This window comes from Tamandua tetradactyla, chromosome 5, assembly GCF_023851605.1.
Source record: "Tamandua tetradactyla isolate mTamTet1 chromosome 5, mTamTet1.pri, whole genome shotgun sequence".
Classification (NCBI taxonomy): domain Eukaryota; kingdom Metazoa; phylum Chordata; class Mammalia; order Pilosa; family Myrmecophagidae; genus Tamandua; species Tamandua tetradactyla.
The window spans coordinates 125867850-125885669 of NC_135331.1; the positions used below are offsets into that span (position 1 = coordinate 125867850).

Genomic DNA, 17820 nt, shown 5'->3' on the forward strand with positions numbered 1-17820 from the left:
CTCAGGAGTCCAGACAAACCCAAATGGAAGGGTACAGTTGGCAGGACAGCCAGCCTGTAGAAGACAGGGTAGATTCCAAGGCTGGAGCAGGTGGAAGTCAGTGGGGCAGCACAAACCAGGAAGACCCAGATTTCAAAGTGCAAAGTAATAAGTGAATGGAACATATTAAAAATTTGGCTTAGTTGTGAGAAGCCAAGAGAACTTCAAGAATTATAGCAAAGTAACTTGAATTGTGAATGATCAGGAAATATTTATCCTGAGGTTTTGGGTTTGGGGATCATCTAGATACTCTTGGTCTTAAGTTCTGGTCCCACCAACTAAGAGGTGAGTAATTTGAAGCAAGATGTTTAACCTTCTTCCTCTGTAAAATAAGAACACTGTCTCACACACACACACACACACACACACACACACACATACAGAGAGAGAGAGAGAGAGAGAGAGAGAGGAATTTTGAAAGGATTAAATGACATAATGCAAGTCGCATGCTTAGCACTCTATACCTGGAACATGATGAGCTCTTGATAAACTATCATTTTAATAATCATTAGTCATAGGCCTTTCTTATGATTCTGGTACTGCATGGACGTTTCAGGGAAATCAGCGGAAAACTGATCATTTAGGTACATCCTGATAGAAGGAGGTCGATAACCCCGACCTGAACTATACTTATCTTCATGACCAAACTAATACCAGCATGGTAACTTAATAGGACAGCCTAAAGGGTGAGCATAGATGGTACTGACCCCAGACCGGGTCATCTGGCTCAGCCCAATGTTTTGATGACGTATTATCATTAGTTCAGTTTATTATTTATTCAGTTGGAGTCAAGGAAGTTTGATAAAAACGTCACAATTTCTATGCGTTTTAAAAAATGATATTAGTCACTGGATAGAATTTATCTTAGGAAAAGAAAGGAAAGGGGCAGGGAGATAGGGAAACATTGGGAGATTATTTAAAGCATTTTAAAATCCCAACCTAAAGTGAGGAAAGCCACACTGAGAATAACATCATAATACAAATTCAACTCCCCTTAACTCTAAAGCTATTCTAAATCATGTGTTCATGCTGACTTGCATATGCTTCCTGTGTCCTTATAAGAGTTATACTTGTCTGATCCCTGTAGTAATGAGATCTTTATGATGGGCACTGCTGTAATAGATGTATTTTTTAATATCTGTTAGGAAATAAAGTGTACTTAGGGCATTATGCATTCCTTATGTAAGTATTCCATTTTTTTCACATATCATTGATTTCCAAATGTGGCAAATCTTTACAACATCAGTCATAAATCTTATTTCTGTTTGCAATGTAAAAAAAGAAAACCAAACTTCCCAGATCGCCTGTAATGTTTTCCTGTGTAATTAACACCTCATTCACAGTTGTGTGTGCCAGTCAAGGCCCTGTCTCTTCTTCCTTGACACTTCCTTGATACCTTGCTCAGACGGAGCTGATGTCTAAGCGCGTGCTAAATACACACATGGGAACAGGAAAATATTTAAAAGGAGCCAGCTGTATTCAGGAGACCCGGCAATTTAGAGAGACAACTGAGACACATGTTTCATCCTGCAGGCTTGGGGTCTGCATACCATCCTTTATTTATGTCTGATTATTACCATAACCTTGTCTTCTTTATCATCATCTTCATCAACAACAAAAAACATTTGTCAGATAAGTACCACTAGTCCATTATTTGCATTCTTCCCTTAATGCTCTTGGAGGGCCAAGTGTTTATAAATCAAGTAGCTAATTTAAGGTACACGTGCTCCTATACTGCAAGTCATGCTGGAGGCATCAGGTTATTTTTACTGTAGAAAATTTGAAGATGTCATTTATTTAAATAGCCTTGTTGGGTTTTTTTTTTTCCTTCCTGATAATAGTGACTCCCTCTGGCCTTCCACACAGCAAATGCAGATGGAGGAAATCATAGGTAATTCAAATAAAAGCATATCAGAGTGGAAATCTCCCGTGTCCATTTAGTTTTGTTTTGTTTACATGGGCAGGCACTGGGAATCGAACCCGGGTCTTCAGCATGGCTGGTGGGGACTCTGCCTGCTGAGCCACCATGGTCTGCCCTCCATTTTTTAACTTTTATTGATGTCTAACATAATTCAGAAATATGGATGATCATATGTGTACAGCTTAATGATTTTTCACAAACTGAGCACATCCATGCAACCACCACAGAGTTCAAGAAACAGAACATTGTCATCCACGGAAAGCTCTCTCATGTTCCCTTCCAGTCATTCCCCGTCCCCCATGGATAATCTGTTGTTATTTCCAACCCCATAGATTAGGTTTGCGTCTTTTTGTTCTTGGCAGAAGTTGATCAATTTATGTTTCTGAGATTCAGTTATATTGTTGCATGTAGATGTAGTTCACTGTCATTGCTATGTAATGCTCCATTGTATGAGTAGGTCACAACATTGACTATTGTTATTTATACTCTTCATGAACATTTGATTGTTATTTTAGATTAAAAATACATTTAATTAAAAATTTATTATACTTTTTTAAAGTACATATAATATATGTTCTTAAAGGTTTCCTTGAGACATCATGAAACACTTTTATAAGGAAAATGGAGACCTGGACAGAGGGTGCTAGACAGGCAGGGAGGAAAGGAACTAGTATGTAGGAACTAACATGTGGCAGACATTGCAGTAGGCATTTTACCTCTGATCTCTTTTTATTCCTTTAATAAACCCATTGCAAACTACAAGTACCAGTTTTACAGCAATGAAACCTTGACACAGTAGTTTCCAGAAAAGAAAATGCAGGGATCCTACCCAGGTATTCTTGAACTTGGCAGTGGGCATTTTCTTCTCAGGGTGCAACAAAATAAAAAATAAAAAAAAAAAAAACGAATGAGTTCTTTTATTCTGAACTACATGGTTTACAAGATATAAATGGCTCTGCAGGATTACCTAACTTTAAATATGAATTCAGGGCTTCAGGTGTAGAGCAGCGGGTCTTACAGTGTGGTCCCCAAACCAGCAGCATCTGTATTGGTTAGGAATGCAAATTCTCACAGTGTACTACAGACCTACTGAATCAGAAACTCTGGGTATCAAGCCCAGCAATTGATTTTAACGAGCCCTCCAGGCTGGATTAGGTACCACTGGGTTTAGATCATCAGGAAGATATCTAAACTGATGTCTAATAATCTTTATTACTAAACAGGAAATTGACGTATTGAGCACTTTGAAGCTTCTAAGGCAAACTAATATGGTAAATCTGTTTTGTGCTTTATATGACGGTTTTCAGGACAGTTTTGGATTAGATCACTTGTAATAATGCTGTAACACTAGGTTTCCATCCATATGGAGATTCCGCCCCATTCTAATCTATCAGAGTTGCTATGACCAAATGGTCACATGGGAACAGCCACCCTAATCAGGAAGGCCTCTCGGCTCAGCAGTTACCTGCCAGGATTTTCACCCCAGCCACATTCAAAGCCCCCACCTATTGCCTCACTTTTTGCAGTGGGTCTAGGGTTAGCCCTATAATGATTCTGAAATAGGAGACAGAAGTAGAAACAAATGTGCAGTAATCACTCCTCCCTTCAGCATCCCTGCATTTTCCCTGGCACGAGATCCACAGCCCCAGTCTCGGGCCCTGCTCCTAGATGTCCGCAGCCAAATGCCCAGAGCCCTGTGGAATAGAGCTAAGATTCACAGATTATGCTGTCCTCTGAAAAGATGGATTCATCTGATTTTAGTCCTAGAAGAAGAGTTGTGGTTTGTATCTTTTATCCTTAAATAATTATTAATAGTGAAATACTCTTTAAATTGTCCTAGTTTAATTATTAAAATCCATTCTGCCCCAAACCTACAGTTTTCTTTTGAGTATACTTTTGCCTTTTTCCTGATGATTTTAAATGAAAAGAGAGAAGATGTTTTGGAGCAAGGGCAGACTGTTAGACTATTTCAGTGCATCTGGGAACCTTGAAGGGAGGAAAGGCTAATCAAAAGCCGCAGGTGGGGTCAGTGGAAAAGAAGACAAGCAAGTTGGTTCCTGGGGCTCCTTGGAGAGTAGATAGATGCTGTCTGGGAGTGGGCATGGACTGTTATATTGATGGAGATTGTGGTCTCCAAAAGCTCCCTTATACCCTGGAATTTTCATCACTATTTCTCATCCCTCTACCTTCTGATCTATCCTATCAAACCCTCTGTCACAGGTCACTGAGACGTAAGGCAAACCTGTTCCTACTATATATTTGGTGGTGGTGCTAAGAAAAAGGTGACAGGGTTGCTTTCTAAAGCAGATCTTGAAAAATTGTTCAGATATGCTTTAGAGTGTTATTCCAAACCAGAAACCATATTTAAACTGAAAATATGTGCCAACTGAAGTTCTCTCTGCACACAATATGTTCCAATATTTTAATGGTACTCAAAAATATTTTACCATCATGTCACTCTTAGCAAGGATGTAGAAAGAAAATTAGCATTCTCTCTGCACCCTTTCCAGCATACACATCAGTACACTTTGACAGTGGCAAGGCTGATGTAAATGATCGTGTAAATCAGCAGAGATGAGCAAGAATTTGGGAGGTTGCCCATACCATACTGAATCATGAACGCTTTTAACTCCGCATCTGAAGATATGCCAATGTTATATTACGATTTATCTGACAGTTGGTTTGTCTTAAACATTAACTTGGTGATAAAAGTTGACCACTATTCAACCTCATTTTCCCTATTTCTTGCCCAAACCAATTTACATGTCTCCTTTAAAGAAAGGGGAATACAAACCAAAGTTGATCCTATGGCTTTAACTTACCTTAACTTAATGCCTACTTAAAGAAAGAACCAATCACTGACTTAAATGTCATTGATTTCATTTCTTTGTGCTCTCATGAATTAATAAATTACAATTATTCATCTTTCGAAGTAAACTTTTTAACATTGATTAGTTTCCAGGAGCTAATTACCTTTCTTTCCTGAAAGATCCAATATATTGATTTTCATAAAGTGTACATTCAAGACAAGAAACTTGTGTGTATTTGTGTAACTTATATTTTTTCAGACTATTAAAATGTAAATTCATTACAATCTTATAATCCACCCAAAAGTACTCTGAGGTTTATATATCTGAAATGAAGGGTATATGAAAACCCCAATAACTATATTTCTGTTTTTAATAAAAATTTAAAAATCTATTCTGTAGATATTAGCTAGGATTTATTTATGAAAAAGGCAGCTGTTTTTATATGAAGTCCTTGATAGTGTGCCTTAATTGCCTACAGCAACAGTGGAAGCATTTCCCACCTGATTATGGCGTACTGTTTACTTGCTTACTTCCCAAACTTGACTCTGCTGGTTCAACCAACATTTGTACTTCCTACCCCACCCAAGCCTAGATGAAAACCGAAAGATCAAGAATCTTTTCCTTATACTTTAATAACAAAAAAAACTAGTGAACAAATGGAACTTTATGAATTTATGCTTAAATTCTCCCAAATAAGCATTGAAAGATCAAGCAAATACTTTTACTTTTTAAGTAGCAACGGGCTTTAATACATGGTAATATACTACTGATAAAATAATCAAACAAAGTTATTAATGACAATGAAACAGACTGACCATATTTAGAAAATATATACAGGTTTACCTCGGTGATATTGCTGGTTCAGTTCCAGACCACCACAGTAGAGCAGATATCACAATAAAGTGAGTCACACAAATTTTTTTGGTTTCTTAGTGCTTAGTTCTTATGTTTATACTATACTGTGATCTGTTAAGTGTACAGTAGCAGTATGTCTAAAAAATGTACATACCTTAATTTAGAAATACGTTATTGCTAAAACATGCTAGCTGTCATCTGAGCCTTTCCTTTGTCCTAATCCTTTTGTTGGTGGAGGGTCTTGCCTCAGTGTTGACGGTAGTTGACGGATCAGGGCAGCGGCTGCCAAAGGTTGGCAATTACTTTGAATAAGACAACAAGGAAGTTTGCTGTATTGATTGACTCTTCCTTTCATGATAGGTTTATCTGTAGCATGTGATGCTGTTTGATAGCATTCTTTTTTTCTTTTGGCATGGGCAGGCACCGGGAATCAAACCCGGGTCTCCAGCACAGCAGGCAAGAACTCTGCCACTGAGCCACTGTTGCCTGCCCTGATCGCATTTTATCCGCTGTACAACTTCTCTCAAAATTGGAATCAGTCCTCTCAAACCCTGCAACTGCTTTATCAATTAAGTTTATAGAATATTCTAAATCCTTTCTTGTCATTTCAATAATGTTCACAGCATCTTCACCAGGAGTAGATTTCATCCCAAGAAGCCACTTTCTTTGCTAATCCATAAGAAGCAACTCTTCATCCATTACTTGAATTGTGAGATTGCTGCAATTCAGCAACATCTTCAGGCCTCACTTCTAATTCTAGTTCTCTTGCTATTCCCACCACGTCTGCAGTGACTCCCTCCACTGTAGTCTTGAACTATTCAAAGTCACCCATAAGGGTTTGGAATCAACTTCTTCCAAACTCCTGTTAGTGGATACATATTTTTTACCTCCTCCCGCGAATCACGAGTATTCTTAATGGCATCCAGAATGTGAATCCATTCTAGAAAATTTTCAATTTACTTTGCCCAGATCTGTCAGAGGAAGCACTATCTATGGCAGTTATAACTGTATAAAATGTATCTCAAATAATAAGACTTGAAATTTGAAATGATTCCTTGATCCATGGGCTGCAGAATCAGTCCTGTAGAATCAGGACTGAAAGCAACGTTAATCTCATAATATATCTCCATCAGAGCTCTTGGGTGACCAGGTACATTGTGAATGAGCAGTCATATCTTGAAAGGAATTTTTTTCTTTCTGAGCTATAGGTTTCAACAATGAGCTTAAAATATTCAGTAAGCCATGTTGAAAATAAATGTGCTGTCCTCCAGGTTTTGCTGTCCCATTTATAGAGTACAAGCAAAGTAGATTTAGCATAAATCTTAAAGGCCCTAGGCTTTGTGGAATGGTCAGTGAGCATTGGCTTTAAACTTAAAAGTCACTAGCTGCATTAACCCTTAACAAGAGAGTAAGCCTGTCCTTTGAAGCTTTAAAACCAGGCATTGTCTTCTTGTTTCAAGCTATGAAAGTCCTAGATGGCATTTTCTTCCAATATACTACTCATTCATCTACATTGAAAATTTGTTGTTCAGTGTAGTCACCTTAATCAATTATCTTGCCTAGATAGCTTGCTGTAGCTTCTAATTAGCACTTGCTACTTCACCTTGCACTTCTATGTTATGGAGATTACTTCTGTTCTTAAACCTCATGAATCAGCTTCTGCTAGCTTCAAAATTTTCTTCTGCAGCTTTCTCACCTCTCTCAGCCTTCATAGAATTGAAGAGAGTTAGGACCTTGCTCTAGATTAGGCTTTGGCTTAAGGGAACGGTGTGGTTGGTTCTTCCATCCAGACCACTGATGCTTTCTCATATGAGCAATAGGGCTGTTTTTGCTTTCTTATCGCTCTTGTGTTCAATGCAATAGCTCCATTCGTTTCCTTCTATAACTTTTCCTTTGCATTCCTTTGCTCACTGTTTGGCACAAGAGGACTAGCGTTCAGCCTATCTGGAATTTCTACTTTGCTTTCTTCACTAAGCTTAATCATTTCTAGCTTTTGATTTAAAATGAGGCAAGTGCCTCTCTGATTCACGTGAACACTTTGAGGCTATTGCAGGGTTACTAGTTGGTCTCATTTCAATATCGTTGCCCCTCAGGGTTTAGGGAGGCCTGAGGAGACAGAGAACGGCCAGTCCATGGAACTATCAGAACACACATATTTATTAAGTTTGCCATTTTATATGGATGTGGTTCATGGTGCCCCAAAGCAATAACTCTAGTAACATCAAAGATCACTGACCATAGATCACCAGGACAGATATAATAATAATGGAATGTTGTGATAATTACCAACACATGACACAGAGACACACAGTGAGCACATGCTATTGGGGAAAAACGGTGCTGATACACTTGCTCTATCTACACAGCGTTGCCACAAACCTTCAATTTGTAAAAGCACAATATCTGCAAAGCACAATAAAGTGAAGCACAATCAAATGAGGTATGACTGTACTCAGAAATTCTTCCTCAAAATTTATTCTTTCAATATCTATGGCCTACTTCCTTCTGTTATAAAGAAAATAATGTTGAAGAAAATAATTTTAGAATAACTACATGTTCTTTAAATAATATTAGAAACACATTAAGAATTTTACTACTTAATTCTAATAAAATTAGAATTCAGACCACTCTTCGAGAAACACCAACATTGAAATGATAAATATACTTATTATTGCATCCCAAATCACAGAAAAATCAGATAAAATGCCAATCTTAAACCATCTCTCAGATATTTTATATTACCTTGCTGGATTATCAAGGATGGGTAGGTAGACAGCATTTAAAGGGCTGCTAGTAACAGGTAAGGTTTATTCATTTCAGGGACTGTATTTCTCATCTTGGTTGTAAAGTATTGACCTACTACTTTCAGAATTAATTGGTGTTAAAAAGTCATGTGGACTTAGAATTGTTAACATTTTTCACTAATTTCAGTGTTGCCGTTTAGTATTGTCTTATCTCAAAACAAAATGAAATCCGAGTATTTACTGCCTGTTTTTATTTGGCTTCAAGGGAAGGCGAGGAAAAACGGGACCCCCAGGAAAGCCAGGACCCCCAGGACCACCCGTGAGTAAGCAACTTCCTCCCTTCGGACCGTCCCTCTTTTCTGTGCTTCTTGAAGGTTATTTTACTCCTATGTAGATCATCATGAGGGTCTTTCTGCTTCTTTTGAATGTTTGGGCTCAGCGCTTGGATGCGTAGTTTATGCTCCAGTGCTATTCTACACAACTTACCACCAGCAACGACCAAGAGATAAGGGACGCTGGTCCCTGCCTGCCCACACCTCACCTGCTTTATTACAGGGGCAGGAACACAAGTGTACTGCCTGCCTGAGCACACTCAAACCAAGCATCCAAATAGATGAATCCTGCTCTGCACCTACGTGAACTCCATTGCCTCAGTTTCTTACCAACTAGGCTGGTAGCAGGTTAGGTATCTGGAGGTTCATATTCATTTTTCTTGCTGTGGTTTGTAAAATTACATAGAATGCCATTGCTAAAAAGAGCTATAAAGATCTTCTAGTTAGTTAATTTATCTCTTTCTTTCTCCCCATGCTTCTAGAAAAAGTATGCCACTTCTTGTTGTTCCATTAACTCCCCAACCAGTAGAGTATGGTTTGCGTCCACGCTATTCCATTAACCCGGCACCGTCTAAGGTCACTAGGTATCAGAATCGCCAGATGCCCGGCGCACTTTTCAGGCTTCAGCTTACCTCACTGCTGTATGGAATTTTACACTGTTGACTGCTCTCCCTTTCTTGAAACTCTCCATTTTCTTGGTTCAGTGGCATTGATTTCTTCTTTCTCCCTTTGGACAAACTACTTGGTCTCCTTTAGTAACAACTTTACCTCTGCCCCCATCTCTAAGTTGGATGGATTGATGAAGCCTTCTCTTTTTCTTCAACCCAGATGTCCCAGCTTGTCCATCCCACTGCCTGTTCCGTCTTTCCACTTGTTGGTCCCTAGGTAATACAGAATTCACATGTCCAAATTCAACTCTGAAAATAATTTTTGGTTTTTTCCCTCTCTCACCCTCATATCCAAACAGTGCCTAAATCATGTTCCTTTTACATTCCAATGGCTTATAAATGTATCTTCCCTTCTCTGTCCCTACTACCACTACCTTGGTGGAAATGCAGAGGCACAAGTTTGGGCCCTTGTCAACTTGTACCTCTGCATTTCTTTTTATCATTTTTTTGAACATTCACACCTCTCCAGCAAAAGAAATAAAAAAGAAAAAACTCATATATACAATACCCCTTACCCCTCCCTCTCATTGACCACTAGTATTTCAATCTACTCAATTTATTTTAACTATTGTTCTCCCTATTATTTGTTTATTTCTTATCCATATTTTTTACTCATATGTCCATATCATAGATAAAAGGAGCATCAGACACAAGGTTTTCACAATCACACAGTCACATTGCAAAAGCTCTATCATTATTCAATCATCTTCAAGAAAGATGACTACTGGAACACAGCTCTACAGTTTCAGGTACTTCCCTCTAGCCACTCTAACACACTGTAAACTAAAAAAGGGATATCTATATAATGCGTAAGAATAACCTCCAGCATAACCTCTCAACTCTGTTTGAAATCTCTCAGCCATTGACAATTTATTTTTTCTCATTTCTCTCTTCCCCTTTTTGTTGAGAAGGTTTTCCCAATCCCTTAATTCTGAGTTCATCCTAGGATTTCTGCTCCATTAACCAGGGAAGCTTACACCCTTGGGAGTCATGTCCTATGTAGAGGGGGAGAGGGCAGTGAGTTCACTTGCCATGTCAGCTGAGAGAAAAAGAGGCCACATCTGAGCAACAAGAGAGATTCTCTGGGGGTGACTCTTAGGCTTAATTTTAAGTAGGCTTAGCCTACCCTTTGCAGGGATAAGTTTCATAGGGGCAAACCCCAAGATTGAGGATACGAACTATTGATTTGGTTGTCCCTACTACTTGCAAGAATATCAGGAATTCTCCAAAGGGGGAAGTTGAATTTTTCCCCCTTTCTCCCCATTCCCCCAATGGGACTTTGTAAATACTTCTTTATTCAGTGTTCAAATCACTCTGAGATTTATTGGGACATCACACTAACCTGGACAAACCAACAACATCTCATGCCCTGTTCAAGGTTCCATGTACTTATGATGTTCAATTAAACTGTCTGTATAAGTTAAAGCAGGAAACGCACCAATCAAAATACAAATTTTGCATGAAATAAACATTTCTTGCTTTAGACTTACACAGAAATTGAGGTTTTGAAACATGAATGACCACCTATTTTCAACACCCTGCAATATTAACATTCCTTTGTTCTTCCTCATGCAAAAATTTTTTGAATTTTGTACCTCTATTTTTGTAACTATCTCAGAGCTGGTCTTGTTGTCTCTAACTTCTGCAAGGACAGTAATATTTCTAAATCATAAATCTGGCCATGTGTCTTAGTTTGCCTTTGCTGCTATCACAAACACTACACACTGGTTTTGGCTAAAACAGCCAGAATTTATTGGCCCACAGTTTTGAGGCTAGACAAAGACCAAAATCAAGGCATCAGCAAAGCAACGCTTTCTCTCCAGAGTGTGTAACATTCTGGGTTCTGCTGCTGGTGGCTGGAAATCCTTGGGGTTCCTTGGCTCACCTCTGTCTCCCATCATGTGACAAGGTCCTTTTCCTTCTTTCTGTTCTTCCTGTGTCCACTGACTCCTGACTTCTCCCTCTGACTTTCCTTTTTTAAGGCCTCCAGTGACATGGATTAAGATCTACCCTGGTTCATTTTGCCATAACCTAATTAAAGATAACATGTTCGAAAGAACCTATTTATAATGCGTTCACACCCACAGGAATGTGGATTAAGATGAAGAACGTGTGTTTGTTGGGGATTGTGGTGGATTGATTTGTATACTCTAGTTTGGATGTGTCTTTGGTCTTGGACCACATTCTGGCGTGGATCATCATAGAAAAGATCTCTTCAAGGTGTTACTTCACTTAAGGGAACTAAACTAAAGTAAGATTAGGCTTTAATCTAGATTACTGGGGTCCTTTATAAGCAGAGCGAAAGTCAGACAGAGCGAGAGGCCAGAAGAGGCCCCATGTGCACTGCCATGTGACAGAAAAGCTAAGGACCCTGCATCACCAGCAACCAGCTGGTCTTAGGAAAGAAAGCATGGCCTTGTTGACACCTCAACTTTGTAATTCTCCTAGCTTCAAAACCATAAACCAATAAATTTCCATTGTTTTATCAAATCCATTGTGTAATATTTGTTTTAGCAGCTGGAATACTAACACATGTACCATAACTCAACCTACCACACCACATGAGTCTTTGGCTTACAACTCTTTAATAACTTCTCTCTGCTTACAGGATAGATTCCAAATCTCCTATATGCCATTTTGAGCCCTTCATGGTTTGTCCTTTAGCTGCCCTTATCTGGCATCCTCTATACTTTTCCTTCTTTTATAATCTATAATCTTATCTTCCCTTACTATTTAAAAAGCACCATGTTTTGCCCATGGTCTCCCAATGGCCTGGGTAATCTTCCTTCGAACTTCCTTCCAACCTCAAGACTCAGCTTAGACACCTGTTCTCCTAAAAAGACTTTGCAGGTTCTCTCAGCATTAGGTATGTCATCCTCCAATATCCTTTTACGTTTACCACCTATGGACAAAGCACATTGCTCTATAACTGTTATTTTCCTTGTCTCGCTGACCACTGCATGATGAAAATTTTTTTGAACTTCTATTTTATTACCACTGTCTAGTACAGTTTCTGACCTGAAGAATGTGACTATTAGTTATTTAATGAATGAGTAAACAAATTAATATATTTTTCAGATGAGAAAATGGGGACTTTTTAGAGACCAGAACCACCCTGCACCCCCACCACTAAATGGCTCTAGATCTAGCACCATAAGCATCTATTAGGAAGTGATTACATGCCAAAAATAAGTATGATAGCCATCCCATCATTCACTTTAGGTGTTCAGTGGGATTGACCTATTAGCAATATATTGGTATCCATTGATATTGCTTATAAAACCAACTGGGGAGGAAGTAAGAGGCATGGATTTGATATCCTAGAATCCAGTCTTTAAAGAGATCAGCTTTATTGATTTTTATTCCAAATTTTTTGGCAAAACAGAAAACACATTGTAATATTTTCAATAATTATTTTGTGTTTTAAAGGAGAAAAGCAGTTGAATGCTAATGGCCAAGATTAGGCCTTTGTGTAGTACTCTAAATGTTTGATGCTGCTTTTAAGACAGGATAATTGTTGTCTCCGAGGAGACATTTGAATGATGAAGGCCTTTATGACAAGCTTGCCAAATGTCTAGGAGAGAAGGGGATTATACCAAATTCCGGAATGAGTTCTCAACTGTACATCAAATGAGTTTACTGGAGAATTTAGAAGATTAAGGAATATGTGGTTATATGAAAGGATTTATAATATTCAATTCCACAGGTTTTAGCTTATTGCCAGAGTGTTTGGGGGAAAGGGAGACTTGATATATTTCAAGTATAAAATTTAGAATTTAAATCCACTTATGGTTCTGACACAGTGTTCATTAAATCCTGAATATATAGTATTCAGGAGAAAAGTGATTTATCTTTTATAATATAAAATACCCAATTTGCTAGACTATAGAAGACAGGAAAAATCTGTGCAGAAAAGGTTTTGAGCTATAAGTTAGGTTATCTTTTAAAACAAAGTATTTGGCCATCAGTTAATTTTGTTTCCTTTAAGAACAATGGGTTATGGGAAATCTTTTTCTTTCTGATTCTAGGATAACTCCTTTAAGTAACTAAAAAAACCTTACTCTAACATAAGTATCATCAAAACTTTATCTTGGGATAGTTTTCAGCTTTTATTTTTTTTTGAAGTTGTTCAAATAATGGATTGAATTTATGGCATGCTTGCTAGTACACTGCAAAAAATCTAATGGAGCATCTACTTACACTTTTTACATTTGTAAACTTACAGACCTGGCCAGCATTGAGAAAAAAGGTGAAATAATTGGCTCACATTGTTATGTGACACCTTTACTTATTTCCTAAACATAATGTCCTGTAACAAAAGGATTGTTGTTTCCCAAATGGTTTGAATAAACAGAGTTCTTCAAAATCAGATTGTCATTTAAGATAATCTTAATAAATATCTTAAGAAAATGGGCTCTTTAAAAAATGCTCTTAATTTTGCTCAACGGTGTCACAAACATTTATTTAAGGCCTACTGTTTACCTTACATTGTTATGAACTGGGGGTGTAAAAAATGAATATATTTCCCCTGCCCTCTAGGAGATTCAAGTTTAGTTCACAGAGATGTGATCAAAGGAAGAGAATTTAATAAAAACAATAGTCAGGATTGGTTTCCTATAGGTGGTTTCTTATAACCGAAGCATAAAGGTTGAGGAGGATTGTCTAGTAAAGCATACAGAGGGACAGGAGGGACAGAGCTAGGTACTGTGGGCAGGAGAAAATGTCTTGAATGAAAACGTCAGAATACTGAATGTCCGTCTGAGACATAAAGGTAGGCAGAGGAGTCATGGGCAATTCTGAGACACAAAGCAGACCAGCGCGATGGCCATCTAACTGGGCTAGATCATGAAAAACCTCAAAGCTCTGCATGCCATGTGACACTAAGAAAACTTCTGAAGGTTTCTAAGTCCATGAGTCCACGGCCAGACTTCTCTGATAGATCACTCTGGTAGCATGATGGAGTTGGTTTGTTTAAGACAGTAACAAAGTTCATTGCAGTTATCATAGTATTTACTGTTTCTTAAAGTATCAGTGGAGTATTTTTTTAGAAGCTCTGTGTGCTGGTTTGAGCTGTTATTTACTCCAGAAAAGTCATGTTCTTCTAATCCAATCTTGTGGGTCAAGACACCTTTTTATTAGGGTGTTTCCATGGACATGTGATTCTGCCCATTCAAGGTGGGTCTTAATTAGCTTACTGGAGTCCTTTAAGAGGAGAACATTTTGGAGAAGGCTCAGACCCAAACACTTGGAGATGCTGAGAGAGCCACTTGAAACCACAAGCCCGAACAACAGACGTCACCATCTGCCTTTCCATGTGAGAGAGAAACCCCAGACTCCATTGGCCTTTCTTGAGTGAAGGTATCCTCTTGTTGGTGCCTTAATTTGGACCTTTTCATGGCTTTAGCAAACTGAAACACTCTGTTAGTATTTTCCCATGGATGTATTTATAATTTATATTTTAATATAATTATTTACCACATAAGAGACACCCCCCCTCTATTGACCCTTTTAGATCAATGTGTTGTTTTTTTTTTTCATTTATTTGCCTTTGCTGTACCCTATGTGACATGAGTACCACCTGACAGCAGGAAGGAAAGCAAAAAAAAGAACTAGGGAAGAGAAGGAATGATGGTAAGAGCTAAAAAGTCTGATTGGGATTAGGAGACATGTATCATTCGCCCTGGTGGCTAGCAAGTGAAGTTCCTAATGCACAGGTTAAAATTTCTTACAACCGTATGAAATATAAGAAAATTTTAATTTTACCTCTCTTTTCAAGGAATAATCAAATAAAATGTAATATACCTCAACTGAGTGAATATCTTATATAAATTTTTTTTTCTATTGCATGGGCAGGCACCAGAAATTGAACCCGGGTCTCTGGCATGGCAGGCAAGAATTCTGTCACTGTGCCACCATGGCCCACCCAGTATCTCATACAATTTTAACATATTTGATTAAGCCTTCAATCTTTGGAAAAGATAAGAGAAGAAACTTTATTTCGATCAATCTGATCATTTCAAAAGAACCAAGGAAGGAGTTATCAAGAAACATGACTTTTTGAGTATAAGATACTTCAGCTCCCTTTAGAAAATGTTCTTCAGAGTGTTCTTTAAATCAAGGTAGTGTTGTTATTTAGGAGAGTATCAATGAAGAAAAAAAAAAAAATAGAACTGAAAGGAAAGTCTCTAATAGCCTGAAGGAACTCAAATAATTTAAATGTTTTAACTACTCATTCTACTTGTGATTCTTTGCTCTGAAGCTTAATTTTTATTTTCTCGCTTTCTTAAAAAGTATTAGTACCAAAGTGATATTTTTCAAATTGTTTACAAAGAATAATTTCCGATAAACTTCCATTTCGTTAAACATTTTTGATGGAAGGACAACCTTTTTCTTCCTGAAAGATTACATTTCCTAGAAATTTGTTTTTCTAATAATGGGATATTTATACAAAATAAATCTATTAAAAATTATTAAATTTTCTTGGTGGATTAGGGTTTCATTTAAGTCATGTTTGTTACTCCAATTTAGCTCCCTATATTAAAAGCAAATTTTGTCTATTTAGGAAGGACATTGTTGAAATGTATGCCCTTATAATCTGCATATGATAGAATAATTCTTAGCCAGGTGATTATAATTAAAGTGCCATTAAACTGATTAGCAAGATAGACATAAATTTTTGTTTTATGCTGAACACATTTTTCCTAAACTATTTGTCTGATTTCCTATTAACAAGCAAGGGTGAGCTTACCTATGCAAAGGAAAAGAACTCCCAAACTCCCCAAATAACTTCTGCCGTCTTGTCCTGAATGGATGTTTTTCACTGGCGAAACACCATTATGTAGAGATGTCTTGGATTTGAAATGCCGGCAAAGAAACTAAAGACTGACCGAGAACACCTTATTCGAGACACAAAGTACCAGCAAGTTCAGAAGAGAGAGGGCTGGATGGAGAGCTCATTACAGCATGAGCTCTGCGTTAGGTACTGTACTTCCTTACATAATCCTCACAATGATCTGAAGAAGTAGAAATTATCCTCATATTATAAGAGAATAAGTGAAGCTCAGAAATGTAAAGTAACTTGCCCGAAATCACATAAGATAAGGCCCAGGAAGTGATCCCTAAGCCCACCTTCATTCTATTGGACCACGGTAGGAAATACAAACTTCTAGCTTACAATTTGACTAGAATCAGCAGAACACTGTTTGGTTTTTCCGTGGTGATTCATGACCCAGCAGTGCCACAGGATTGTGGAGTAAAGAGGACTGTAATGAACCTCATCCTTCTCCTCACTAGGGAATTTTTTGACAACTCCCTTGACATCTTCACGTCTCAGTTTCCTTCTCTATAAATTTGAAATGATTGCACCTGCCTCCTTACTTCCCACAGCTGCTGGAAGGATTAAATGCCAAGTATGCAAAAGAACCAGCTTCTACATGTGAATCTATTTAAATGTAACTTGGACTATTATTTTTAAGAACATCCATTTACATATAGTACTGCTGATAGAAGAGATGATCTGGAATCTGCAATTGAACCAGCATAATTTTTTCTCTTTACAAATTCCCGGAATCCAGTTAATGAATATCTGAATGTCTGTCAATGACTTGCTGAAACAAAAGATCTTGTGCTCAATTGTGTGCTCTAATTATGTGTGTGCTTATTCTCAATATGTAAATCCACTCATGAAGTGCTGCAAAAAATACTCACAATGAAGTAATAATAACAGCCACATCTCAGTATTCAATGATGTTTTTTCCCTCCAACTTGCAGTCTATTCCTTAAATGGGATTTATGTTTAATTAGTTGTTATGTTCTCTAAGTGTTAACTCCTATTCCTCACACTCAAATGCATTTTTTTCAAACGCATTTTTCTCTTTCCTTTAAGTCCCCCAGTTATCTGAGTTGCATAAGCAATGGAAAACAGTGGCCTTGTATAATGATGATAAAGCTTGGAAATTCTCAAGACTTGAAATGCCTTAGTTTATGTCAAAGTATTCTGGTTTTTAGTTTCTTTAGAAAAGAAAGGAAAGCAGCTGGAAATGAGGCAGAGCAAGAGGGAAAGCAGGAGAATTTAACTAATGAGCCATGAAAGGAACTATGTATTTGCCCACCCATTTGACATTAACTTTCCTCTCATTCATCATCACTTGTAAAAAGTATTTATTAAAAACCACATTAATTTTAAAATATGTTATTATTTCTTTCTGTTACAGGCAGTGCTCTTGATTTTCTTTCTTTTTTTCTGGTATTGTTTTTGTGCATTGTTTCATTATTGTAGTATGAGAATTGAGCAGTGGGCTCAAATATGTCACATTTCAGTGCACAGCAATTTATGTTGAAAACAAAAAGCAAGAAATTTGTAACGTGGGGCAGCAGCGCCCTCTACTGTTGCCATTAGAAAAATCCTGGACAAAGAATGACGTTTCACAGCCCCTTAGAGGAGGTCTCAAG

General features: G+C 37.7%; 1 protein-coding gene across 1 annotated transcript in view; it reads left to right on the forward strand.

The window, feature by feature from the left end:
• COL19A1 (collagen type XIX alpha 1 chain) overlaps nt 1–17820 on the forward strand; it is a 365439-nt gene that overhangs the window by 251612 nt on the left and 96007 nt on the right. The window contains exon 16 of the mRNA XM_077162192.1: nt 8635–8688. Coding sequence (XP_077018307.1) covers nt 8635–8688 — 54 coding nt within the window. The remainder of the gene's footprint in view (nt 1–8634; nt 8689–17820) is intronic.